Genomic DNA, 27,957 nt, shown 5'->3' with positions numbered 1-27,957 from the left:
GGGTAAAGCCAAACTGGAGTAAATAGGATCCGTTCAGGTGGGAGTTAAGAGGTTAACAAAACCGTTCCCACAGCGCAGCAGAAGCCCCGCCTCGGAGTAACCGGTCAGAAAAACAAATAAAGACCCAGGAAAAGGAGTAAAAAACGCGGCGCCACTTTAGCTTCATGTGGTTAAAAAGCGAAGTGATTAACCGGTCGATTACTCTGGACTTTCGTCTGTAAACTCTCGGGTCGAGGAGCTTTTAGATTTGGGTAAAGTTGAACTGGAGAAAATGCGCTCGGTTAAAGGGACAGGCCAGTGTTTTTCCAGACAGATCTGTTGTTACCTGAGCTTAGACGAGTTCATGTGTACCTGTCTGGTCTTCACGAGTGCCCTCAGTCTGCCCGAGGTCCTTGTGAGGAGCCCGAGGTCCTTGTGAGGAGCCCGAGGTCCCTCTGAGGAGCCTGAGGTCCTTGTGAGGAGCCCGAGGTCCTTGTGAGGAGCCTGCATGTGCTCTCATGACTAATGTGTTTAAGTTACAGACCCCGCCCCTTGACTGATTTTGTTCTGGTTTAGTAATGACAAACATCTGTATGTGTCTAATCCAGGTTTACAGTGAAGACGATGAAGACCCTTAACTCTAACCTGCTGTTTTCTCCCGCTCAGGTTCCACCATGTGAAGAGGTCGATGAGGTCGATGAGGTCGAAGAGGTCGAATCCGGGGCCGAAGCAAAACAGCGACAGTGAGACTTTTCCTTTTCAGTTTCCTCGCGCTGCTGATCTTTTTGTTGAATTTTTGTCATTTTTTTAATTGAATTTTTGAAAACACCAAATCTTTTTCTCACGGTCTCGATGTCGTGAAGTCATTTATTGTGACAAAAGGCGTGAACTCTTTTCAAATCACCGGAACTGTATTTGCTGCCACTGAGCGCTGTCATTGTAAAACACAACTTGTCGTTTCATTTCTATGCGGACGATATACAGGTCCATTTACCCGTCTTACCAAACAGCGCAGGAGCTCTGCAGTCCGTCCACAATGCCCTGGCTGACCTCAAGGAACGGCTCACACAGAACTGTTTACATGTGACGAGTTCTTTAGGACCTGTCTGATCTTCAGTCACGTAAACACAGCGCAGACGGCGTTAGCATTTAGCCTCTCCCTCTCTCCTCTATTGCTCCAAAACAGGTCAAGATAGAAGCTACCAAGCTCTTCCACGTTTTCCCTATTTAAATATGGTTACGTGAAGTGTTCCACTACAAAGTATAATTACACACAATTAAACAATGTGGATTTTCTAAGCGGATAAAAAGGGGAACTATATTGTAAGGCGTAATAATACCAGGAGTAGTTTGGCATCCGCGCAGTAAAGTGAAGATTACTGCGCGGATTTCGAACATGCTGTTTGTCTTTAATCTGGATTTTCTGAGGACTTTTTAGTCGCTGGGTTAGTTTTTCAGATGAATAAACCCCTGGGCATAAAACGGCGTCAGAATGGCCAAAACTGAGCTAGCCGCGAGTTAGCATCGTTAGCCTGTGTGTTGTAAACACTGCAGACGCTGCAGCGAGTTAGCATCGTTAGCTTGTATGTTGTAAACACTGCAGACGCTGCAGCGAGTTAGCATTGTTAGCCTGTATGTTGTAAACACTGCAGACGCTGCAGCGCTAACAACATTAAGCTCTGGTTAAATCCAGCTCAGACTCTGGTTTAGAGAGCGCAGTCTGTAATAAAGTCAGCTCTATGTGGATTATTGTGTTTACACTAAACAATTCTCCAGCTTCTTCTCTCCTCAGGCGCTGCGCCTCGTAGCTGCGCCTCGTAGCTGCGCCTCGTAGGTGATCTGGCCGCACGTTAAATGGTATCGGTTTCTGGTATCGGGACCTCATGAATGAGTACGAGTATGAGTACAAGCCTGTGGTATCGGCCCGATACCCGATACTGGTATCGGTATCATTTCATCCCTACTTATTAATTGTCCGTGAGAGTAAATCCTACGCTGACAGAAAAGACAAAGGGACAGAGGGATGTTGTTCATCCAGTTATTCAATGGAGATCGTTTTTTCACTCAAACTGGGCTGTAAATACTGTTTCAGTGGCGCTAGCCTGTTAGCCTGTTAGCTTCGTCTTTGTGATTCCATTAGTGTGTATTGGGGACTCCGGGTCGGGGGCAGTTTTCTGGCCAGAGACACCAGGGGGCGATGAAAGACGCTCCAATCATCCCACTAACACTTGTATCACCCCCACAGGGATTTATTATGGAAAACAAGTTACTTAGTTCGGCTTTTAAAGATTACTGGATCAGCCTGGAAGCTGCATTGTTTCTGACGTGTTTCTGACGTATTTCTGGCGTGTTTCTGGCGTGTTTCTGACGTGTTTCTGACGTGTTTCTGACGTGTTTCTGGCGTGTTTCTGGCGTGTTTCTGGCGTGTTTCTGACGTGTTTCTGACGTGTTTCTGACGTGTTTCTGACGTGTTTCTGACGCGTTTCTGACATGTTTCTGACGTGTTTCTGACGTGTTTCTGGCGTGTTTCTGGCGTGTTTCTGACGTGTTTCTGACGCGTTTCTGACGTGTTTCTGACGTGTTTCTGACGTGTTTCTGGCGTGTTTCTGGCGTGTTTCTGACGTGTTTCTGACGCGTTTCCGACGTGTTTCTGACGTGTTTCTCACATGTTTCTGGTGTGTTTCTGACGCGTTTCTGACATGTTTCTGACGTGTTTCTGACGTGTTTCTGGCGTGTTTCTGGCGTGTTTCTGACGTGTTTCTGACGCGTTTCTGACGTGTTTCTGACGTGTTTCTGACGTGTTTCTGGCGTGTTTCTGGCGTGTTTCTGACGTGTTTCTGACGTGTTTCCGACGTGTTTCTGACGTGTTTCTCACATGTTTCTGGTGTGTTTCTGACGTGTTTCCAACATGTTTCTGACGTGTTTCTGACGTGTTTCTGACGTGTTTCTGACGTGTTTCTGACGTGTTTCTGACGCGTTTCTGACGTGTTTCTGACGTGTTTCTGACGTGTTTCTGACGTGTTTCTGGCGTGTTTCTGGCGTGTTTCTGACGTGTTTCTGGCGTGTTTCTGGCGTGTTTCTGGCGTGTTTCTGACGTGTTTCTGACGTGTTTCTGACGTGTTTCTGGCGTGTTTCTGGCGTGTTTCTGACGTGTTTCTGACGCGTTTCTGACATGTTTCTGACGTGTTTCTGACGTGTTTCTGGCGTGTTTCTGGCGTGTTTCTGGCGTGTTTCTGACGTGTTTCTGACGTGTTTCTGACGTGTTTCTGACGTGTTTCTGACGTGTTTCTGACGTGTTTCTGACGTATTTGTGACGTGTTTCTGACGTGTTTCTGGCGTGTTTGTGACGTGTTTCTGACGTGTTTCTGACGTGTTTCTGACGTGTTTCTGGCGTGTTTCTGACGTATTTGTGACGTGTTTCTGGCGTGTTTGTGACGTGTTTCTGACGTGTTTCTGACGTGTTTCTGACGTGTTTCTGACGTGTTTCTGGCGTGTTTGTGACGTGTTTCTGGCGTGTTTCTGACGTATTTGTGACGTGTTTCTCACGTGTTTCTGACGTGTTTCTGACGTGTTTCTGACGTGTTTCTGACGTGTTTCTGACGTGTTTCTGACGTGTTTCTGACGTGTTTCTGGCGTGTTTCTGACGTATTTGTGACGTGTTTCTCACGTGTTTATGACGTGTTTCTGACGTGTTTCTGACGTGTTTCTGACGTATTTGTGACGTGTTTCTCACGTGTTTGTGACGTGTTTCTGACGTGTTTCTGACGTGTTTCTCACGTGTTTGTGACATGTTTCTGACGTGTTTCTGACGTGTTTCTCACGTGTTTCTGACGTGTTTCTGGCGTGTTTGTGACGTGTTTCTGACGTATTTGTGACGTGTTTCTCACGTGTTTGTGACGTGTTTCTCACGTGTTTCTGACGTGTTTCTGACGTGTTTCTGACGTATTTGTGACGTGTTTCTCACGTGTTTCTGACGTGTTTCTGACGTGTTTCTGACGTATTTGTGACGTGTTTGTGACGTGTTTCTGACATGTTTCTGACGTGTTTGTGACGTGTTTCTCACGTGTTTCTGACGTGTTTCTGACATGTTTCTGACGTGTTTCTGGCGTGTTTGTGACGTGTTTCTGACGTATTTGTGACGTGTTTCTCACGTGTTTCTGACATGTTTCTGACGTGTTTCTGACGTGTTTCTGACGTGTTTCTGACGTGTTTCTGACGTGTTTCTGACGTATTTGTGACGTGTTTCTGACGTGTTTCTGACATGTTTCTGACGTGTTTCTGACGTATTTGTGACGTGTTTCTCACGTGTTTCTGACGTGTTTCTGACATGTTTCTGACGTGTTTCTGGCGTGTTTGTGACGTGTTTCTGACGTGTTTCTGACGTATTTGTGACGTGTTTCTGACGTGTTTCTGGCGTGTTTCTGACGTGTTTCTGACGTGTTTCTGACGTGTTTCTGACGTATTTGTGACGTGTTTCTGACGTGTTTCTGACATGTTTCTGACGTGTTTCTGACGTGTTTCTGACGTGTTTCTGACGTGTTTCTGACGTGTTTCTGACGTGTTTCAGGCGTGTTTCTGACGTGTTTCTGACGTGTTTCTGACGTGTTTCTGTCGTGTTTCTGACGTGTTTCTGACGTGTTTGTGACGTGTTTCTGACGTGTTTCTGACGTGTTTCTGACGTGTTTCTGACGTGTTTCTGACGTGTTTCAGGCGTGTTTCCGACGTGTTTCTGACGTGTTTCTGACGTGTTTCTGACGTGTTTCTGTCGTGTTTCTGACGTGTTTCTGACGTGTTTGTGACGTGTTTCAGGCTGCGCTCTGTGCCGATCCTCCGAAGACGACCCGGCGTTACTCGGAGAGAAAGTCAGAATAGACGAACTGAAGCGCTCAGTTCATTACTTCTGCCTGGTGAGTCTGGAACCTGGACTGGACTGGACTGGACCTTGACTGGACCTGGACCTGGACTGAACCTGGACTGGACTGGACTGGACCTGGGCCTGGACTGGACCTGGACCTGGACTGGACTGGACCTGGACCTGGACTGGACTGGACTGGACTGGACCCGGACTGGACCTGGACTAGACCTGGACCTGGACCTGGACTGGGCCCGGACTCCATGTCTTGTCTTGTTGCAGCTGACGTCGTGCGGCGTGTTCCAGCGCGGGGCGGAGGACGAGGGCGTGTTCGGGTTCCTCATCGACGACATCAGGAGAGAGAGATGGCGCTCGGGGAAACTGGTCAGACTCTGATGTCCTGTTCCATATGTAAACAGAAGGGGGCGCCACTGTCCTGTTCCATATGTAAACAGAAGGGGGCGCCACTGTCCTGTTCCATATGTAAACAGAAGGGGGCGCCACTGAGATGTTTGTCATGTAGAACCAGATTCATAAAGTTAATTTATTCCTTTTCCTTCCATTTCATTTCTTTTGCCTTTGTATCATTGGTTTGAGGTAAAACAACCAAGAAACTTCCTTTAACTTTTCCTCTCCATGTTTTTTCCCCAAATTTTTCCTTGTTGTTGTTGTTATTATTATATTTTTTTTATTTTTTATTATTTTATTTTTTATTAATACATTTTTTCAACAGCATAAAAACTTGAATATAAAGATTTTCTTTTCGGTTCCTGCTTTAACCTCTTAACTCCCGCCTGAACCGAGAGCATTTTCTCCAGTTCAGCTTTACCCAAATCTTGTAGGCCAGTGTAACGCATCATTTGAAAGCTAAGACGTACAAAACTCTAAATGTACAATTCTCCGTTTAGATTCAAAATCTAAATGGATCTTTTTCCTTTTTTTGGGTTATTCAACTCAGTTTTGTAATTTTTTGTCACATTTTGTGTCACATTTTTTGTCATTTTTGGTCAATATTTTTGTCCAATTTTTGTCAATTTTTTGTCCAATTTTTGTCATTTTTTTGTCAATTTTTTGTCAATTTTTGTCCAATTTTTTGTCACTTATTTTCAAATTTTTGTCAATTTTTTGTCCATTTTTTGTCAATTTTTTGTCCAATTTTTGTCACTTTTTTGTCCAATTTTTTGTCCAATTTTTGTCATTTTTTTGTCCAATTTTTGTCAATTTTTTGTCCATTTTTTGTCATTTTTTTGTCATTTTTTTGTCAATTTTTGTCCAATTTTTTGTCACTTATTTTCAATTTTTTGTCCATTTTTTGTCCATTTTTTGTCCATTTTTTGTCCAATTTTTGTCACTTTTTTGTCCAATTTTTTGTCCAATTTTTGTCATTTTTTTGTCCAATTTTTGTCAATTTTTTGTCCAATTTTTTGTCATTTTTTGTCAATTTTTTGTCAATGTTTTGTCCAATTTTTTGTCATTTTTTTGTCCAATTTTCGTCACTTTTTTGTCACATCTTCATCATTGTTTTCGTCTCAGTTTTGTTGCTATTTTCACACCTTTTTTCCAGAAGCTTTTGGATTGGGGTAAAGCCAAACTGGAGAGAATGTGCTCGGTTCAGGCGGGAGTTAAGGGGTTATTTTTTCCTTTACCGGTAGAACCAAAACCTTTTATTTTTGACACCAGACGTGTTCCGTGTGCAGACAGAAGGGGGCGCTGCAGTGTTTCATACATGCGTGTTGTTTCAGACGTGTTCCGTGTGCAAACAGAAGGGGGCGCTGCAGTGTTTCATACATGTGTGTTGTTGCAGACGTGTTCCGTGTGCAAACAGAAGGGGGCGAGCGTGGGCTGCTTCGTGCCGCGCTGCTCGAAGAAGGTTCACTTCCCCTGTGGGCGGAGGCAGCAGTTCGTCTCCCAGTTCAGCTGCCCCTTCCCGTGAGTCCGGCTGCTCCACATGAGCTTTCAGTTCCTACATATGATTCAGTTCCTAAATATGATTCAGTTCCTAAATATGGTTCAGTTCCTAAATATGATTCAGTTCCTAAATATGGTTCAGTTCTTAAATATGATTCAGTTCCTAAATATGATTCAGTTCCTAAATATGGTTCAGTTCCTAAATATGATTCAGTTCCTAAATAAGATTCAGTTCCTAAATATGGTTCAGTTCCTAAATAAGATCCAGTTCCTAAATATGGTTCAGTTCCTAAATATGGTTCAGTTCCTAAATATGGTTCAGTTCCTAAATATGGTTCAGTTCCTAAATAAGATTCAGTTCCTAAATATGATTCAGTTCCTAAATATGGTTCAGTTCCTAAATATGGTTCAGTTCCTAAATATGATTCAGTTCCTAAATAAGATTCAGTTCCTAAATATGGTTCAGTTCCTAAATATGGTTCAGTTCCTAAATATGATTCAGTTCCTAAATATGGTTCAGTTCCTAAATATGATTCAGTTCCTAAATATGGTTCAGTTCCTAAATAAGATTCAGTTCCTAAATATGGTTCAGTTCCTAAATAAGATTCAGTTCCTAAATATGATTCAGTTCCTAAATAAGATCCAGTTCCTAAATAAGATTCAGTTCCTAAATATGGTTCAGTTCCTAAATATGATTCAGTTCCTAAATATGGTTCAGTTCCTAAATAAGATTCAGTTCCTAAATATGGTTCAGTTCCTAAATAAGATTCAGTTCCTAAATATGGTTCAGTTCCTAAATATGATTCAGTTCCTAAATATGATTCAGTTCCTAAATATGGTTCAGTTCCTAAATATGGTTCAGTTCCTAAATATGGTTCAGTTCCTAAATATGATTCAGTTCCTAAATATGATTCAGTTCCTAAATATGGTTCAGTTCCTAAATAAGATTCAGTTCCTAAATATGGTTCAGTTCCTAAATAAGATTCAGTTCCTAAATATGGTTCAGTTCCTAAATATGGTTCAGTTCCTAAATATGATTCAGTTCCTAAATATGGTTCAGTTCCTAAATAAGATTCAGTTCCTAAATATGATTCAGTTCCTAAATATGGTTCAGTTCCTAAATATGATTCAGTTCCTAAATATGGTTCAGTTCCTAAATAAGATTCAGTTCCTAAATATGGTTCAGTTCCTAAATAAGATTCAGTTCCTAAATATGGTTCAGTTCCTAAATATGGTTCAGTTCCTAAATAAGATTCAGTTCCTAAATATGGTTCAGTTCCTAAATATGATTCAGTTCCTAAATATGGTTCAGTTCCTAAATAAGATTCAGTTCCTAAATATGGTTCAGTTCCTAAATATGATTCAGTACCTAAATATGGTTCAGTTCCTAAATATGATTCAGTTCCTAAATATGATTCAGTTCCTAAATATGGTTCAGTTCCTAAATAAGATTCAGTTCCTAAATATGGTTCAGTTCCTAAATATGGTTCAGTTCCTAAATATGGTTCAGTTCCTAAATATGATTCAGTTCCTAAATATGATTCAGTTCCTAAATATGATTCAGTTCCTAAATAAGATTCAGTTCCTAAATATGGTTCAGTTCCTAAATATGATTCAGTTCCTAAATAAGATTCAGTTCCTAAATATGGTTCAGTTCCTAAATATGATTCAGTTCCTAAATATGATTCAGTTCCTAAATATGGTTCAGTTCCTAAATATGATTCAGTTCCTAAATATGGTTCAGTTCCTAAATATGATTCAGTTCCTAAATATGATTCAGTTCCTAAATATGATTCAGTTCCTAAATATGGTTCAGTTCCTAAATATGGTTCAGTTCCTAAATATGGTTCAGTTCCTAAATATGGTTCAGTTCCTAAATAAGATTCAGTTCCTAAATAAGATTCAGTTCCTAAATATGGTTCAGTTCCTAAATAAGATTCAGTTCCTAAATAAGATTCAGTTGCTAAATATGGTTCAGTTCCTAAATATGGTTCAGTTCCTAAATAAGATTCAGTTCCTAAATATGGTTCAGTTCCTAAATAAGATTCAGTTCCTAAATATGGTTCAGTTCCTAAATATGGTTCAGTTCCTAAATATGGTTCAGTTCCTAAATATGATTCAGTTCCTAAATATGATTCAGTTCCTAAATATGGTTCAGTTCCTAAATATGGTTCAGTTCCTAAATAAGATTCAGTTCCTAAATATGATTCAGTTCCTAAATATGGTTCAGTTCCTAAATAAGATTCAGTTCCTAAATATGATTCAGTTCCTAAATAAGATCCAGTTCCTAAATATGATTCAGTTCCTAAATATGGTTCAGTTCCTAAATGTGATTCAGTTCCTAAATATGATTCAGTTCCTAAATAAGATCCAGTTCCTAAATATGATTCAGTTCCTAAAGATGATTCAGTTCCTAAATATGATTCAGTTCCTAAATATGGTTCAGTTCCTAAATAAGATTCAGTTCCTAAATATGATTCAGTTCCTAAATAAGATCCAGTTCCTAAATATGATTCAGTTCCTAAAGATGATTCAGTTCCTAAATATGATTCAGTTCCTAAATATGATTCAGTTCCTAAATAAGATTCAGTTCCTAAATATGGTTCAGTTCCTAAATAAGATTCAGTTCCTAAATATGATTCAGTTCCTAAATATGATTCAGTTCCTAAATATGGTTCAGTTCCTAAATATGATTCAGTTCCTAAATATGATTCAGTTCCTAAATATGGTTCAGTTCCTAAATATGATTCAGTTCCTAAATATGGTTCAGTTCCTAAATAAGGATACAGACTCATGACATGTCAAGCCTTTGTTTTAATTCTGATGATTTTGATGTCTCTGACCCATGTTCCCCTGACCCATGTTCCTCTGACCCGTGTTGACCCGTGTTCCCCCCTGACCCATGTTCCCCTGACCCGTGTTGACCCGTGTTCCCCCCTGACCCGTGTTCCCCCCTGACCCAGGTCGTACTGTCCGGACCACGCCCCGGCCCAGACGCTGAGTCCGGCCCTGGACCAGAGTCTGCCCCAGTCCTGCTCCGTCTGCCTGGACGTCATCGAGCCCGAGCTGAGCTACTACGTCCTGAAGTGTCCGGCCTGTCACAGCAGCTGGTTCCACCGAGACTGTGTCCAGGTGAGGGGGGGGAGGGGGGAGGAGGGGGGAGAGGAGGAGGAGGAGGAGGGAGGAGGAGGGGGAGGAGGGAGGAGGAGGAGGGGGAGGGGGGGGAGGGAGGAGGAGACGAAAAAATGACAAAAATAATACAATAATGTGACAAAAAAAAGACAAAAAATGTGATAAAAAATTGACGAAAAAATGACAAAAAATTGATGATTTTTTTTTTTTAAATGACAAAAAAATAACAAAAATGTGATTAAAAAATGACAAAAATTTGCAAAAAAATGACAAAAATGTGATAAAAATTTGACAAAAAAATAACAAAATGTGACAAAATGACAAAAAAGGGAGGAAGGAAGGATGAAAAAATGGAAAAAAAAAAGACAAAAATGTGATAAAAATTTGATGAAAAAATAAAATGTGACAAAAAAGGGAGGAAGGAAGAGTGAAGGGAGGGAGGAGATGAAAAAATGACAAAAATAATACAATAATGTGACAAAAAGAAGACAAAAAATGTGATAAAAAATTGACAAAAAAATTACAAAAAAATGACAAAAATTTGTACAAAAAAATAAAAAAGACCAAAAAAATAACAAAATGTGACCAAAAATGACAAAAAAGGGAGGAAGGAAGGAAGGGAGGAGGAGATGAAAAAATGACAAAAAATGACAAAAATAATACAATAATGTGACAAAAAAAAGACAAAAAATGTGATAAAAAATTGACGAAAAAATGACAAAAAATTGATTTTTTTTTTAAATGACAAAAAAATTATAAAAATGTGATTAAAAAATGACAAAAATTTGCAAAAAAATGACCAAAAAAATGACAAAAATGTGATAAAAATTTGACAAAAAAATAAAATGTGACAAAATGACAAAAAAGGGAGGAAGGAAGGACGAAAAAATGAAAAAATAAAATTTATGAAAAAATGAAAAAAATAAATGTGACCAAAAAAAAAAAGACAAAAATGTGATAAAAATTTGATGACAAAATAAAATGTGACAAAAAAGGGAGGAAGGAAGAGTGAAGGGAGGGAGGAGATGAAAAAATGACAAAAAATGACAAAAATAATACAATAATGTGACAAAAAAAAGACAAAAAATGGGATAAAAAATTGACGAAAAAATGACAAAAAATTGATGATTTTTTTTTTTTAAATGACAAAAAAATTACAAAAAAAATTACAAAAATGTGATTAAAAAATGACAAAAATTAGTAAAAAAAAAAAAAAATACCAAAAAAATAACAAAATGTGATTAAAAAATGACAAAAATTAGTAAAAAAAAAAAAAAAAAAAAAAATTACCAAAAAAATAACAAAATGTGACCAAAAATGACAAAAAAGGGAAGAAGGAAGGAGGAGGAGGAGGAGAGGGAGGAAGGACGAAAAAATGAAAAAAAAAATTGATGAAAAAAAAAAAGACAATGTGATAAAAATTTGACAAAAAAATAAAATGTGACAAAAAATTACAAAAAAGGAAGGAAGGGTGAAGGGAGGGAGGAGGAGACGAAAAAATGACAAAAAATGACAAAAATAATACAATAATGTGACAAAAAAAAGACAAAAAATGGAGGAAAAAATGACAAATTTATGATTTTTTTTATGACAAAAAAATTACAAAAATGTGACCAAAAATGACAAAAAAGGGAGGAAGGAAGGGTGAAGGGAGGGAGGAGGAGACGTAAAAATGACACAAATATGACAAAAAAAAGACAAAAAATGTGATAAAAAATTGAGGAAAAAATGACAAAAAATGGACAAAAATGTGATAAAATTTGGCGAAAAAATAAAACGTGACAAAAAAGGGAGGGAGAGGGAGGAAGGAAGGAAGGAGGAGGGAGTAATGACAAAAAAATGACAAAAATGTGATAAAAATTTGACGAAAAAATAACAAAATGTGACCAAAAATGACAAAAAAAGGGAGGAAGGGAGGAGGAGGGTGGACGAAAATATGGGGAAAAAAATGGATGAAAAAATGACAAAAATGTGACAAAAAATGACAAAAATGTGATAAAATTTGGCGAAAAAATAAAACGTGACAAAAAAGGGAAGGAGGAGGGAGTAGGAGGAGTTATCAAAGTGTGTCCATAAAACAAGTACAAAGGAAAATAATGAACTGTATTTGTACAAGTTTAAAGCCTGTAGTCGTTATTTGGAGCTGATGTGATGCTCTGGACTTTGGCTGATGAGTTTCTGATAGTCTGAGTTTCTGATAGTCTGAGTCTCTGATAGTCTGAGTTTCTGATAGTCTGAGTCTCTGATAGTCTGAGTTTCTGATAGTCTGAGTTTCTGAGTGTCTGAGTTTCTGAGTTTCAGTTGTGTCTGAGTTTCTGAGTTGTTTCTGGTGCTTTCAGCGTCAGGCTCACAGCGCGGGGCTGTTCTTCTTCAAATGCACGCTCTGCAACAACAAGGAGCAGTTCCAGGAGGAGATGCTGAGGATGGGCATCCACATCCCCGAGAGGTAAATACAGACCATAATGTGTGCGCCTCACAGCGAGGATAAAGGAGGAGGAGCCAAAACTACAGGAAAACCTTCAGTGTCATTTAAAAGTCTCTGTGAGCGGCAGGTTTGGCTGAAAGTTTCTGATTTGGTCCAGTTTTCTTCTGATACTGTTTGTAAATCCCTTAACCCTTTAACTCCCGCCTGAACCGAGCACAGTTTCTCCAGTTTGGCTTTACCCCAATCCAAAAGCTTCTGGAAAAAAGCTGTGAAAAAATAGCAACAAAACTGAGACGAAAACAATGATGGAAATGTGACAAAAAAGTGATGAAAATTTATGAAAAAGTGGCAAAAAAATCTCAAAAATGGCACAAGAAATTGACGAAGAAATGACAAAAATATGACAAAAAGTGACCAAAAAATACAGTAATGTGACAAAATGTGACAAAAATATGAAAAAAATAGACGAAAAAATGACATTTTTTTTTTTTTTTAAATGTGACAAAAAATTACAAAAAATGTGATAAAAAATTGCAGAAAAAATGACCAAAAAATTGACAAAAAGTGACCCAAAAAATTTGACAAAAAAATTCATGTTTTTTTTTTATGTGACAAAAAAATGACAAAAAATTTACATAAAATGACAAAAATGTGATAACGTCACTAAAATGTCACAAGAAATTGACAAAAATGTGACAAAAAATGACAAAAAGTTGAGAGTTGAATACCCAACAAAAAAATGATGGAGAAAAAAAAGATCCTCTGGGTTCAGGCGGGAGTTCAGAGGTTAAACCTGCTGATGTAAAGGCTGTGCAGTGTCATGTGACTGAAGGCTCGGTCTGTGTGAGCAGAGATGCATCCTGGGAGTTGGAGTCCGGGGCGTTTTCGGAGCTGCTGGAGGTTTACAGTCGCTGTGACGCCCTCAGCTGCGTCTGCCCCGAGGGACGGGCACACTCTGCCAAGACCGGGTACGAACCAGGGCACAGACCCGGGCACAGACCTACTGACCCACATGGGACATGTTCTTACCTGAGCTGTGACGAGTTCTTTAGGACCTGTCTGATCTTCAGTCACGTAAACACAGCGCAGACGGCGTTAGCATTTAGCCCCTCCCTCTCTCCTCTATAGCTCCAAAACAGGTCAAGATAGAAGCTCCCAAGCTCTTCCACGTTTTCCCTATTTAAATATGGTTACGTGAAGTGTTCCACTACAAAGTATAATTACACACAATTAAACAATGTGGATTTTCTAAGCGGATAAAAGGGGAACTATATTGTAAGGCGTAATAATACCAGGAGTAGTTTGGCATCCGCACAGTAATCTTCACTTTACTGCGTGGATTTCGAACAGAACACTTCACGTAACCATATTTAAATAGGGAAAACGTGGAAGAGCTTGGTAGCTTCTATCTTGACCTGTTTTGGAGCTATAGAGGAGAGAGGGAGAGGCTAAATGCTAACGCCGTCTGTGCTGTGTTTACGTGACTGAAGATCAGACAGGTCCTAAAGAACTCGTCACAGCTCAGGTAAGAACATATCTCAGTGTGGAAAAACGGTGGCCTGTTCCTTTAAAACGCTGTGCTGTGACCTGAAACTCGGCTGTAGCCCATGTTAACTGGTCCATGTAAACAAACAGGAGCCGCTAAGCTAATGGGAACCATAACCACACATTTATCAGGCTCCAGCAGCAGGAAATCAGATCCTCCACTTCGACAATGGATGGATCTAATTTTAGAGTTTTGTGTGTGTGTGTGTGTGTCTGTGTGTCTGTGTGTGTCTGTGTGTGTCTGTGTGTGTCTGTGTGTGTCTGTGTGTGTGTGTGTTACAGGTACCTGGAGATCATCCGCTGCCGTCTGTGTGGATCCAGAGGAACCCACAGGAAGTGCTCCGACCTGAGGCTGGAGACCAAGGACTGGGCCTGTCCCGACTGCGCCCAGGCCACGGACGGACGACGTAAGAATCTCCTCTTAATGATTTACCGGGACAGATGTTTTACTGGGACACATGTTTTACTGGGACACATGTTTTACTGGGACACATGTTTTACTGGGACAGATGTTTTACTGGGACACATGTTTTACTGGGACACATGTTTTTACTGGGACACATGTTTTACTGGGACACATGTTTTACTGGGACAGATGTTTTACTGGGACAGATGTTTTACTGGGACAGATGTTTAGTCATGAATAGATGCACAGGTTTGTATCGTTTATGCATTAATACTGGTGTTTATTCTTTCACCTCTTAACCTCTTAACTCCCGCCTGAACCGAGAGGATCTTTTTCCTCACGTCATCACATTTTTTTTCCATCATTTTTTTGTTGGTTATTCAACTCATTTTTGTAACTTTTTTGTCACATTTTTGTCATTTTTTTGTAAAATTTTTATCATTTGTTTGTCATTTTTTAAAAACTTTTTTGTCACTTTTTTGTCAATTCTTTTGTCATTTAAAAAAAAACTTTTTTGTAACATTTTTGTCATTTTTTGTGACATTTTTGTCACTTTTTTGTCAAATTTTCATCATATTTTTGTCAATTTTTTATCACATTTTTGTCATTTTTTGTCCATTTTTTGTCCATTTTTTGTAAATTTTTTGTCAAATTTTTATCACATTTTGTCATTTTTTCTTCCATTTTCTGTCAATTTCTTGTGACATTTTTGCCACTTTTTCATCAATTTTTCGTCTCTTTTTTGTCACTTTTTTGTCAATTTTTTATCAAATTTTTGTCATATTTTCGTCACATTTTTGTCATTTTTTGTCCATTTTTTGTCACTTTATTGTCAATTTTTTGTCAATTTTTTATCACATTTTGTCATTTTTTCTTCCATTTTTTGTCAATTTCTTGTGACATTTTTGCCACTTTTTCATCAATTTTTCGTCACTTTTTTGTCACATTTTTGTAACTTTTTGGTAACTTTTTTGTCATTTTTTCTCACTTTTTTGTCACATTTCCATCATTGTTTTCGTCTCAGTTTTGTTGCTATTTTCACAGCTTTTTTCCAGAAGCTTTTGGATTGGGGTAAAGCCAAACGTGCTCTGTTCCGGTGGGAGTTAAGGGGTTAAAATAACGTTATATTTGCTGCACGGGGGAACTCGCTGCTCAGTCCAGGGTTTTCTGTTGCAGCGGCGCTCATGGCGTCTCCAAACGTCCTCCAGAGAAGAAGTCTGTCCCAGCGCCGCCTGAGCTCACCGCCCCCTGTCCACAACAAGAGGTACTGCAGATGAAAAGAGTAAAAAAAAAACATAAATATTCTCTGAGGTTTATCCAGGAAGTGACTCTAACATGTTTCCCACGCGTATTCATTCACATATGCTGACATGTTTGGTATCCACGTGTAGCAGGAAAGGCTTGGCGGCACGGTGGCACAGCGGTTAGTGCTTGTGCTTCACAGCTAGAAGGTCCCGGGTTCGATTCCCACCTGGGCCTTTCTGTGTGGAGTTTGCATGTTCTCCCCGTGTCTGCGTAGGTTTCCTCCGGGTACTCCGGTTTCCCCGACCACTAAAAACATGTACAATAGGCCAGGATGTATGAGAGTGTGTTTGTGAGTGCACATGGGGGACGACGGATGGAAATTAGCCCAAGGCTACAATCCGGTGTGGCTCGTTTACATGCATGAGACCCATGTATGTTCGTTAACATGTATGGAGGACCGTGGCTGCCAAAACTATAAATATATACATAAATAAATAAATAAATAAATAAATTTAAAAAAGATCAAATTTGCAAAGAAATGCGTGCAATTATGAGAATAAGTGCATTTATTTATGTATTTATTTATTTATATATTTATTTATTTCTGTATTTCTGTATTTATATATTTATTTATTTATTTTTATATTTATTTATACATTTATTTCTGTATTTCTCTATTTAATTCTCTATTTCTGTATTTATTTTTGTATTTATTTATTTATTTATATATTTATTTATTTCTCTATTTATTTATTTATTTATTTCTCTATTTATTTATTTATTTTTGTATGTATTTATTTATTTCTCTATTTATTTATTTATTTCTCTATTTATTTTTTTATTTATGCATTTATTTATTTATTTCTCTATTTATTTATTTATTTCTGTATTTATTTATTTATTTCTGTATTTATTTATTTATTTCTGTATTTATTTCTGTATTTCTCTTAATGAGATGCAAATCATGGGGTGGGTCGGGATGCCTCTGCTGTAAGCTCATTGGTCAATCTTTTTCCTTGCTCCAGAGCTTGTCCAGCATAGACGGCCATGTTGAGATCACTGTGTTCTCGCTATAGCCATGTCAGAACGAAAAAAACAAAAAAAGCATTCTTCCATATGCAGCAATTGCATTGTGTGTGTGTTTTTTAAACAAATAAGTAAATTATCCTTTGCTCTGGGTCGCTGAACAGCCTCCATTTTGGAGTGGTGAACGGTTGCATGTTGGACCTCAAGCATATCTAGTTGGGGACTGCTGTGCTATGTTCTAATGAGCTGAGAAGACTGGCGGACAGGAGAATCTGTAGTGTTGACTATATTATTTTCCGTTTGGATCAGTTACGTAAAGTCCCGTCGCCAGACGTCAGTCTTCAGGGGGGCATATGAAATCCACGCAGGGGCACATTTAGTATTACTATAAAGAACATATTTTTCGGTATTCGCGTAGCCCTGGCGCACACTGATCATTACATTAAACATAATCAACAGCAAATATGACCAGACCAACTACAGCCTGTAACATCAGTCCTCGTGGCGGAAACGTCAGTAGGCCTACATGCGTTTCTCCGAGCTGAGCCTCCTCATTAACACATCCTTCTACTCAGACTTGAACTTATGAGTGAGGTCCTTTTCAAAAGCAGCTGAATGAGCTGGGCCTTGCGTCTGTGCAGAATACTGCGCCGATGCAACGAAAACACGTTTCTGAGTGTGGAAAACGACCGGACTCTGGGGCTGTAGAACGAGCGCCTGCACCCCCACACTCCCCCCCCACACTCCCCCCACACTCCCCCCACACTCGCGCCACCGTTTGTACCATGAATATGGCTCGGTCAGTGCTGTGGCCGCGTCCACTTTTCAGTCTCTCTCAGCCTTCACTGAAAGCTCCAGTGTCTGAGTGTAAAACGCACACTTCGAACGCGGGGACTTTTCGGCGGACTTCAGCGCTTTGTAGTTAAACACACACGAGCACCTGTCACTGCCTTTGCCTCTCACGAGCATCGTGGACTCTCGGGGCGGAGGATGATCGTTGATGCCCCTCTATCATATCACCTATATTTTATTTTGTGCCCAGACAACACGGGAGCCGTGCGCAATTGCGCACGAGCGCAGCTTGGAAGGAACCGTGCCAGAGAAAGAGAGAGAGGGATGAAATGCCGCCTCCGTGCTAGAGGAGGAAATAGTTAGGCTACTTGTTGTGGAGTTTGGGCTGGTCTAATCGGGCAGAAAGCGCGAAAGTAACACTGTGCAATTGAGTGATCTTTGCCCAATTTGTAGTGGTTTGTAGTGGGCACACGCATCTTGACAGCATGGCGCTTCTCAGCGCACGCCTGTAATGTACATGTACGCACTTTGCGCGAGAGCTCGTCGCGTGCGGTGTATTAAACCGATTGAAAGCGCAAAGTAACACTTCGCACATGAGTGATACGTATCTTGGCCCGGTTTGTCGTGGTTATCCGGCCATCCTGCATGTTTTCTAGTGGTTATACCCGTCGCTATGGGCTGGCCATACGGGGCCATGCCCGCCCCCCCGACACAGATGTGGTGTAGTAGACTACGTGATACGCAGACATACGCCGTATAACCACGAGAAGGCCAGCAGAACTGCTGTATAACCACTACAAATTGGGCAAAGATCACTCATTTGCACAGTGTTACTTTCGCGCTTTCTGCCCGATTAGACCAGCCCAAACTCCACAAGTAACCTAACTATTTCCTCCTCACGGAGAGAGAGGACCGGCGGCATTTAATGCATGTAGGCCTACTGACGTTTCCGCCACGAGGACTGATGTTACAGCTGTAGTTGGTCTGGTCATATTTGCTGTTGATTATGTTTAATGTAATGATCAGTGTGCGCCAGGGCTACGCGAATACCGAAAAATATGTTCTTTATAGTAGTACTAATGCCCCCTTAAGACTGACGTCTGGCAGCGGGACTTTACGTAACTGATCCAAACGGAAAATAATATAGTCAACACTACAGTTTCTCCTGTCCGCCAGTCTTCTCAGCTCATTAGAACATAGCACAGCAGTCCCCAACTAGATATGCTTGAGGTCCAACATGCAACCGTTCACCACTCCAAAATGGAGGCTGTTCAGCGACCCAGAGCAAAGGATAATTTACTTATTTGTTTAAAAAACACACACACAATGCAATTGCTGCATATGGAAGAATGCTTTTTTTTTTTTTTTCGTTCTGACATGGCTATAGCGAGAACACAGTGATCTCAACATGGCCGTCTATGCTGGACAAGCTCTGGAGCAAGGAAAAAGATTGACCAATGAGCTTACAGCAGAGGCATCCCGACCCACCCCATGATTTGCATCTCATTAAGAGAAATACAGAAATAAATACAGAAATAAATAAATAAATACAGAAATAAATAAATAAATGCATAAATAAAAAAATAAATAGAGAAATAAATAAATAAATAGAGAAATAAATAAATACATACAAAAATAAAAAAATAAATAGAGAAATAAATAAATAAATATATAAATAAATAAATATATAAATAAATAAATAAATACAAAAATAAATACAGAAATAGAGAAATAAATAGAGAAATACAGAAATAAATGTATAAATAAATACAAAAATAAATAAATATGTAAATAAATAAATAAATACAGAAATAAATAAATATATAAATAAATAAATACATAAATAAATGCACTTATTCTCATAATTGCACGCATTTCTTTGCAAATTTTATCTTTTTTAAATTTATTTATTTATTTATTTATTTATGTATATATTTATAGTTTTGGCAGCCACGGTCCTCCATAAACATGCTCTGTCCCGACCAAATAAACCAATAAATAAAATAAAAATAAAATACTGAGATGAGGCTGTGATCCAAATATGGTCATTTCCTGTGTGGGAGACAATCCTAGAACAATTTTGAAAAGTTTGGACGTTTTATGAATAAAATTGAATTTTTAAATATTTTTTTATAAAATAAAAAAAAAATGAAAATTTCAAAAAGTTTTAAAAATATATTTATTTATTTTTTTAAATGTTTGATTTGTTGTTTTTTGTTTTTTAAGAATTTAGCATTTTTGGGAAAAATATTTAAAAATTGGAAACTATTTGGAAAAGTTTGGAAAAGTTTGGAAAAAAATTGAATTTTTTGAAAAGTTTTGAAAAAAAATGAGAAAAAACTTGTTTTGAAAAGTTTTGAAAATAAAAAAAATGTAAGAGTTTGACACATTTTGAAAATTTGTGATTTTTTTTTTTTTTCTTGGAAAAAATTTGTAACAGTATTGAAATTTTTGGGAAAGTTTGGAAATGTTTTGGACATAAACAAAAAGAAACATTTTGAATTATTTTGAAAAACTCTTAAGAAATTGGAAACTATTTGCAACAGTTTAGAAGAGACTCCATCATGTCTGTTTCCCACACTTATTCATTCACAAATACTGACATGTTTGGTATCCACGTGTAGCAGGAAAGATGAGGCTGTAATCCAAATATGGTCATTTCCTTTGTGGGAGACAATCCTAGAACAATTTTGAAAAGTTTGGACGTTTTATGAAAAAAAAAATGAATTTTTAAAATAAAATAAAAAAAAATAAAAAAATCGAAAAGTAAAAAAAAATTAAAAAAAAAAGAATAATGATTGATTATGATTTGTTTTTTTTTTTTTAGAATTTAGCTTTTTTTTTTTTTTTTAATTGGAAGCTATTTGGAACTGTTTGGAAAAGTTTTGAGAATGTAAAAAATGTAAGTTTGGAAAATTTTGAAAATTTCTGATTTTTTTATTTTTTTTAATCTTGGAAATTTTTTGGAAAAGTTGTTTTGGACATAAAAAAAAAAGAAACATTTTGAATTATTTTGAAAATGTTAAGAAATTGGAAACTATTTGCAACAGTTTAGAAGAGTGACTCCAACATGTCTGTTTCTCACGCTTATTCATTCACAAATACTGACATGTTTGGTATCCACGTGTAGCAGGAAAGATGAGGCTGTAATCCAAATATGGTCGTTTCCTTTGTAACTAATTAGTCACAAAATAAAGCCACATTTAACCCTTTTCTGTCGTTTCTGTTTCAGGTTTTGTTCCGACACGTCGAGTCCTGAAGCTTCAGCTCGAGACCTGCTCCGAGCGCTGCTGCCGGAGCCCCGCCCACTGCCCGAGAGGCCACGCCCCGTAGATCACACGCCCTCCCCCAAATCCCAGCCCCCGACGACCAGGCTCCGCCCCCGGGCCGCTCAGCTCCACCCCTACAGCGACAAGCTCCGCCCGAGCACCGTCCGACTCGAGCGTTTAGGTCAGCTGCTCAGGCCCCGCCCCCAGACCCCCCGCAGGTCCCGCCCCCGGAGCCCCACCAGGCCCCGCCCCCGGAGCCCCACCAGGCCCCGCCCCCGGAGCCCCCTGGTGGAGGTGACGGGAGGCGCGGCTCTGAGCGCGGCGCTGGAGCTGGTGCGACGGCGAGACTTCGACCCGACGATGGAGCTCACCGTCAGGTACGACTGTCAGGAAACAGCCCTGACAATAACATTTAACCCTCGTGTCGCCTTCGCGGGTCTTTTTGACCCGCTGTCATGTTCCGGGCATTTGGATGCAAGGTGACACAAGGGGGCGCCCTTCCAACCTTCTCAGTGTAAATGTGACTTTCTTCAGAGTGAGACTTTAGGTCAGACATGAGTGACAGTAACATGAGGCTAAACACAGTGAGCTCTTTGTTTGCAGTAGAAAGGCTGAGGCCTCATTGCTCTTCAGTCACAGACTGAGAAGTGAAGAAGGAAGTCATGGAGCTTCTGCTTTAGACAGAACTTCAGACTCTGCTGCAGGTAAGAGTCATATCATGTTCTGAAACTCAAATCTGTAGTAAAAACATACTATATGGAAAAGTGTTATTACAATTACAAAAAGAAAAATATTTGAAAATCATGTATCTGATACAAAATTAGTTTTTTTTAATTTACTCTCATTAAAAAAACAAAACAAAAAAACAAACCCAGGTCATGTGTTTCTGCTGTAGGTCATGTTTGTCCCAGTTCCTCTGAGTCGTGGTGCAGCAGGACTGATGTGGACAGATGTTACAGAAGAAGCTTGTGAGGTTCATTTCTTCAACAGTTTCTATAGTAACTATTTTCTCCAAAGTAAAAGTAGATCTACCACAGTCCTGTCCACATCTGTCACGGTCCACATCTGTCACGGTCCACATCTGTCATGGTCCACCATGACCCACCACGACTCAGAGGAACCGGGACACACATGACTTTACAGCAGAAACAGATGTTAGGGTTTGTTTGGGTTTTCTTTTTTAGAATGAGAGCAAATAAAACAACATATTTTGTATATTTTTCTTTTTATAATTGTAATAATAATTTTCCATATATTATGTTTTTACTACATATTTGAGTTTCAGAATATGATATGACTCTTACCTGCAGCAGAGTCTGAAGTTCTGTTTAAAGCAGAAGCTCCATGACTTCCTTCTTCACTTCTCAGTCTGTGCCTGAAGAGCAATGAGGCCTCAGCCTTTTTACTGCAAACAAAGAGCTCAGTGTATTTACCCTCATGTTACTGTCACTCATGGTGTCTGACCTAAAGTCTCACTCTGAAGAAAGTCACATTTACACTGAGAAGGTTGGAAGGGCGCCCCCTTGTGTCACCTTGCATCCAAATGCCCGGAACATGACAGCGGGTCAAAATGACCTGCGAAGGCGACACGAGAATGAAACAAAAAATCATAATTGAGGAAAAAGAGAAATTAAAAATCAAACAAAATAAAGTTGAAAATGTCAAATAGGGAAAAAAATCGCAAAATCATCTGAAAATGAAGAATGAATCAAATAAATGAATTTAAAGTTATGAATCAAAATTGATAAAGGAAAAATAAGGGAAAGATGAAAATAATTAATACAAAATACATTTCTTAATAAAATGGAAAAATTCTAAAATGTAAAATAGATCGAAATAATTAAAAAGTGATTACATCGTTTAAACCCGTGAATGAAAACAATAACTCAACAATGTAAACAGAAATGAAACATGAAAGAAAATCAGGAATTCATTTATAAAAATACAGAATAATGGCTCAAAAATGTAAAAATGAAATGAGTGACTTCTTCCACCTGAAGCTCAACCTCAAGGAGTAAAACAAAACACTTAAGGGTATTCTGCAAAATGTACTTTTTCAAGCTTTCCATCCTGTTATTCTGTCATTCCCTCATTAAAAACATGCCTGAAGTGTTGCCTTGGCACATTCACGTATTTCTGAGTCATCTGTCAAAACTCTGATGGCGGCCATTTTAGGGATAGGTTTGCCTGAGTCCTCCTAGGAACGCCCCCACCTCCTGGAGACGCCCCCGAGCCGAGTAACCGACCACTGCTCCTCAGCAGAACCCCCTCCCCACTGATGCCACAGACAGCGTGTGGAGGGGGCGTGTCTAAAGGCTCAGAGGTTCTTAAAGAGACAGAGGCCTATTTCAAGACATTCACTACAGCCATTTTGAGAGAGACATTTTACACAAGGCAGTTATTCTAATTTACTGCATTTACAGACCAACAGAAGGTTTGTCATCATTGTAGTGTGATATAGACTGGTGCTATGGGACTGACAAAAGCAGAAAACCCCCTCTTTAAACACCACTGTTTCTTACAAACCTCAGCTCAAACTAAAACAAAAGTTTCCTCCAGTTTCATTTAACACAAAAATCTTCCTTTGTTTCGTCCAAAATCTAAAACCAGGGACTGTTTCTGTAAACCTGACGATTATAACGACCAGGACGATTATTGACATCCATCAAAGCTGCGCCTCCTTCCTCCTCGTTCCTCCTCGTTCCTCCTCGTTCCGCCTCGTTCCTCCTCGTTCCTCCTCGTTCCTGTGATGATCCCACAGACATTAACTGTAAAACACGCTTCTTTCTTTGTGTTCCAGCTTCAGCGACGGCGAGACTCCGTTTCCCAGCAGCCCCGGCGGCGAGACTCCGTTTCCCAGCAGCCCCGGCGGCTCTCGGCAGCGCTTCCTGCAGCTGCTGCTGAGTCAGATCCAGGACTGTGAGGTGTTCGAGGGCCCGACGGGCTGCAAGAACCTGGCCCTGAGCGCCCAGGGTACGACGGTTCCTCGCGCTGTCACTTCTTCTGCTGTTTTCTGCTTTTTGACTCTTTGTTTGTTCCCGTTTGTTTCCCGTCTCTGATCTTGAACCGGGTTCGTGTCCAGCCCTGAAGGAGGACCTGTACTTCGAGGTGGGCTGTCTCCTCGCTCTGAGCCTGGTCCACGGAGCTCCGCCCCCGAGGTTCTTCTCTCCAGCGCTTTACCAGCTGCTCTTCAACTTCCCCCAGAACCAGGGCCTGAGCCTGGGCCACCTCACGCCGGGATCCCCCCTGTGCGGCACCATCACCCGGGTAAGAGCCTCCCCTTCTGCCTCCATCACCCGGGTAAGAAACACTCCCTCTGCCTCCATCACCCGGGCAAAAATGTGAAAAAAAAAAATTTGAAAAATGTGACCAAAAAATGACAAAAAACTTCTGAAAAAATGACAAAAAATGTGACGAAAAATGACGAAAAAATGACAAAAATATGACGAAAAATGACAAAAATATGACAAAAAATGACGAAAAATGAAGAAAAAATGACAAAAATATGACAAAAAAATGACAAAAATTGCTGACAAAATGACAAAAATGTGACCAGAAAAATGATGAAAAAATGACGACAAAATTGCTCAAAAATTTACCAAAAAAATGACAAAAATGTGACAATTTGAAGAAAAAAAAATTGCTAAAAAATGTGACAAAATTCCCAAAATGTCCCGGGTTAAAAACTCTCCCTCTGCCTCCATCACCCGGGTAACAGCCCCCCCTCTGCCTCCATCACCCGGGTAACAGCCCCCCCTCTGCCTCCGTCACCCGGGTAACAGCCCCCCCTCTGCCTCCGTCACCCGGGTAACAGCCCCCCCTCTGCCTCCTCAGATCCAGGCGGCGAGCGACCTGCCGGAGCTTCACGCCGTCCTCTCCTCCTGCTCCGATCACCTGACCCTCTGCGGCTGCAGCCGGCCAATCGGGCGCCTGGACGACCGCGAGGCGCTGGTGGACGACCTCATCGCCTTCACCATGATCACGCGCATGCAGCTGCCGCTCCAGAGGTGAGGCTCTCACTGAGGCTCTCACTGAGGCTCTCGCTGAGGCTCTCGCTGAGGCTCACACTGAGGCTCTCACTGAGGCTCACACTGAGGCTCTCACTGAGGCTCTCGCTGAGGCTCACACTGAGGCTCTCACTGAGGCTCACACTGAGGCTCTCACTGAGGCTCTCACTGAGGCTCACGCTGAGGCTCACGCTGAGGCTCTCGCTGAGGCTCACGCTGAGGCTCACACTGAGGCTCTCGCTGAGGCTCACACTGAGGCTCACACTGAGGCTCACACTGAGGCTCACACTGAGGCTCACACTGAGGCTCACACTGAGGCTCACACTGAGGCTCTCACTGAGGCTCACACTGAGGCTCTCACTGAGGCTCTCACTGAGGCTCTCGCTGAGGCTCACACTGAGGCTCACACTGAGGCTCACACTGAGGCTCACACTGAGGCTCACACTGAGGCTCACACTGAGGCTCACACTGAGGCTCACACTGAGGCTCTCACTGAGGCTCACACTGAGGCTCTCACTGAGGCTCTCGCTGAGGCTCTCGCTGAGGCTCACACTGAGGCTCACACTGAGGCTCACACTGAGGCTCACACTGAGGCTCACACTGAGGCTCTCACTGAGGCTCTCACTGAGGCTCTCGCTGAGGCTCACACTGAGGCTCACACTGAGGCTCACGCTGAGGCTCACACTGAGGCTCTCGCTGAGGCTCACACTGAGGCTCACACTGAGGCTCACACTGAGGCTCACACTGAGGCTCACACTGAGGCTCACACTGAGGCTCACACTGAGGCTCACACTGAGGCTCACACTGAGGCTCACACTGAGGCTCACACTGAGGCTCTCACTGAGGCTCACACTGAGGCTCACACTGAGGCTCACACTGAGGCTCACACTGAGGCTCACACTGAGGCTCACACTGAGGCTCACGCTGAGGCTCACACTGAGGCTCTCACTGAGGCTCACACTGAGGCCGAGGCTCGCGCTGAGGCAGCGGCTTCAAACCGATCACATACAGTCTTTTGTGTTATTGTGTTTTTCTATAATCTAGTCTGAGGGTTTCCGGTGCTGATAAACCTCAGAGCTGCGGCGGTAAAACCGAGAGTTACGTTTGTAACTACAGTTCTATGAATCCCTGCTGACGGCCAGAGGCGCTGCTGTCAGCACTGAATGACTCCTTCGTTCGAGTAGTAACACCAAAACGTGACACCTGTGACCAGGAGGCTGTAGCTCCACGTCATGTGTCACGTTTTTGGTGTTACTACTCGAACGAAGGAGACGTTCAGTGCTGACAGCAGCGCCTCTGGCCGTCAGCAGGGAAGAAATACAACTGCAGATCCATGAGCGCAGATCAACTCATGGTTCATACCTGACCCTGTTCTGACCCTGTTCTGACTCTGTTCTGACCCTGTTCTGACCCGCTCTGTTCTGACCCTGTTCTGTTTGTTCTGACCCTGATCTGACCCTGTTCTGACCCTGTTCTGACCCTGTTCTGACCCGCTCTGTTCTGTTTGTTCTGACCCTGTTCTGTTTGTTCTGACCCTGTTCTGTTTGTTCTGACCCTGTTCTGTTTGTTCTGACCCTGTTCTGACCCTGTTCTGACCCTGTTCTGACCCTGTTCTGACCCTGTTCTGACTCTGTTCTGACCCTGTTCTGACCCGCTCTGTTCTGTTTGTTCTGACCCTGTTCTGTTTGTTCTGACCCTGTTCTGACCCTGTTCTGTTTGTTCTGACCCTGTTCTGTTTGTTCTGACCCTGTTCTGACCCTGTTCTGTTTGTTCTGACCCTGTTCTGTTTGTTCTGACCCTGATCTGACCCTGTTCTGTTTGTTCTGACCCTGTTCTGTTTGTTCTGACCCTGTTCTGACTCTGTCCTGACCCTGTTCTGTTTGTTCTGACCCTGTTCTGTTTGTTCTGACCCTGTTCTGTTTGTTCTGACCCTGTTCTGTTTGTTCTGACCCTGTTCTGTTTGTTCTGACCCTGTTCTGACTCTGTCCTGACCCTGTTCTGTTTGTTCTGACCCTGTTCTGACCCTGTTCTGACCCTGTTCTGACTCTGTTCTGACCCTGTTCTGTTTGTTCTGACCCTGTTCTGTTTGTTCTGACCCTGTTCTGACCCTGTTCTGACCCTGTTCTGACCTTATTCTGACCCGCTCTGTTCTCCTCCAGGTTCCGTGAGGGTCTGCAGACTCTGGGCGTGTTCGAGCAGGTGAGTCTCTCTGGGTTCATGGGCCTTAAAAAGCATGAAATGAATTGTGCCAAAATCAGGGTCTTAAATGTCATTAAACATTAAACCTGGAACAAAACCATGAGCAAAGTTTAAGTTCATCAAAAACACCAAACATGTTCAGCTGCTGTTTTGGCTGAAATTTACCACATTTATTTTGCTAAAAAGTTTGTCAGTTTTGTCCAACTTTTTCCATGTTTGTGGCATTAAAGTCTTTAGTTTTGGGGCATTAAAAAGCCTTAAAGGGGGGTATTATGTAAAATGGACTTTTTCAAGCTTTCCATCCTGTTATTCTGTCACTCCCTCATTAAAAACATGGCTGAAGTGTTGCCTTGGCACATTCACGTATTTCTGAGTAATCTGTAAAAACTCTGATGGCGGCCATTTTAGGGACAGGTTTGCCTGAGTCCTCCTGGGAACGCCCCCACCTCCTGGAGACGCCTCCGAGCCGAGTGACCAACCACTGCTCCTCAGCAGAACCCCCTCCCCACTGATGCCACAGACAGCGTGTGGAGGGGGCGTGTCTAAAGGCTCAGAGGTTCTTAAAGAGACAGAGGCCGATTTCAAGACATTCACTACAGCCATTTTGAGAGAGACATTTTATACAAGGCAGTTATTCTGATTTACTGCATTTACAGACCAACAGAAGGTTTGTCATCATTGTAGTGTGATATAGACTGGTGCTATGGGACTGACAAAAGCAGAACACCCCCTCTTTAAAGCAGAACACCCCCTCTTTAAAGCAGAACACCCCCTCTTTAAAGCAGAACACCCCCTCTTTAAGTCTGACGAGCTTCTGCCCGTGTGACCCTCAGGTCCAGCTCTTTCCCTCCGTGTTCTTCTCGGTCTTCACGGCGGAGGGAGATCCGGAGCCCACGGCGGCTCCTGTCCAGGACCCAGAGGACCCAGAGGACCCCGCCCCCTCGAGCCCCGCCCCCTCGAGCCCCGCCCCAGAGGACCCCGCCCTCTAATAAAGCGGCCCGTCCCTGTTAATCTAAAGCATTAAAGTGAAACGCCTCGTCCGTAGCAGCGTTTTGGACTTTTCTTTTTGTTGTCGTGTGTTTGTGCATGTTTCCTTTATATTCTCATGTTTCCTTTATATTCTCATGTTTCCTTTATATTCTCATGTTTCCTTTATATTCTCATGTTTCCTT

General features: G+C 41.2%; 1 protein-coding gene across 1 annotated transcript; it reads left to right on the top strand.

Annotated features, from left to right (window-relative positions):
* Nucleotides 1–649: 649 nt before the first annotated feature.
* On the top strand, nucleotides 650–27,774 carry g2e3 (G2/M-phase specific E3 ubiquitin protein ligase; the record flags this gene model as incomplete). Its single annotated transcript, XM_079574319.1, has 16 exons — nucleotides 650–722; nucleotides 4,789–4,886; nucleotides 5,114–5,215; nucleotides 6,636–6,760; nucleotides 9,703–9,871; nucleotides 12,211–12,317; nucleotides 13,148–13,264; nucleotides 14,124–14,248; nucleotides 15,424–15,511; nucleotides 20,543–20,956; nucleotides 23,380–23,422; nucleotides 23,453–23,552; nucleotides 23,662–23,846; nucleotides 24,414–24,586; nucleotides 26,746–26,785; nucleotides 27,619–27,774. The coding sequence occupies exons 1-16, from the start codon at nucleotides 668–670 to the stop codon at nucleotides 27,772–27,774; spliced, it is 2,097 nt and encodes a 698-aa protein (XP_079430445.1). The 5' UTR covers nucleotides 650–667.
* Between the last annotated feature and the right edge of the window lie 183 nt (nucleotides 27,775–27,957).

Source organism: Gobius niger, assembly GCF_951799975.1.
Source record: "Gobius niger genome assembly, chromosome: 16".
Taxonomy (NCBI): Eukaryota; Metazoa; Chordata; class Actinopteri; order Gobiiformes; family Gobiidae; genus Gobius; species Gobius niger.
The sequence above is the reverse complement of the archived record's forward strand: the minus strand, read 5'-3'. Positions and strand labels throughout refer to the sequence as shown.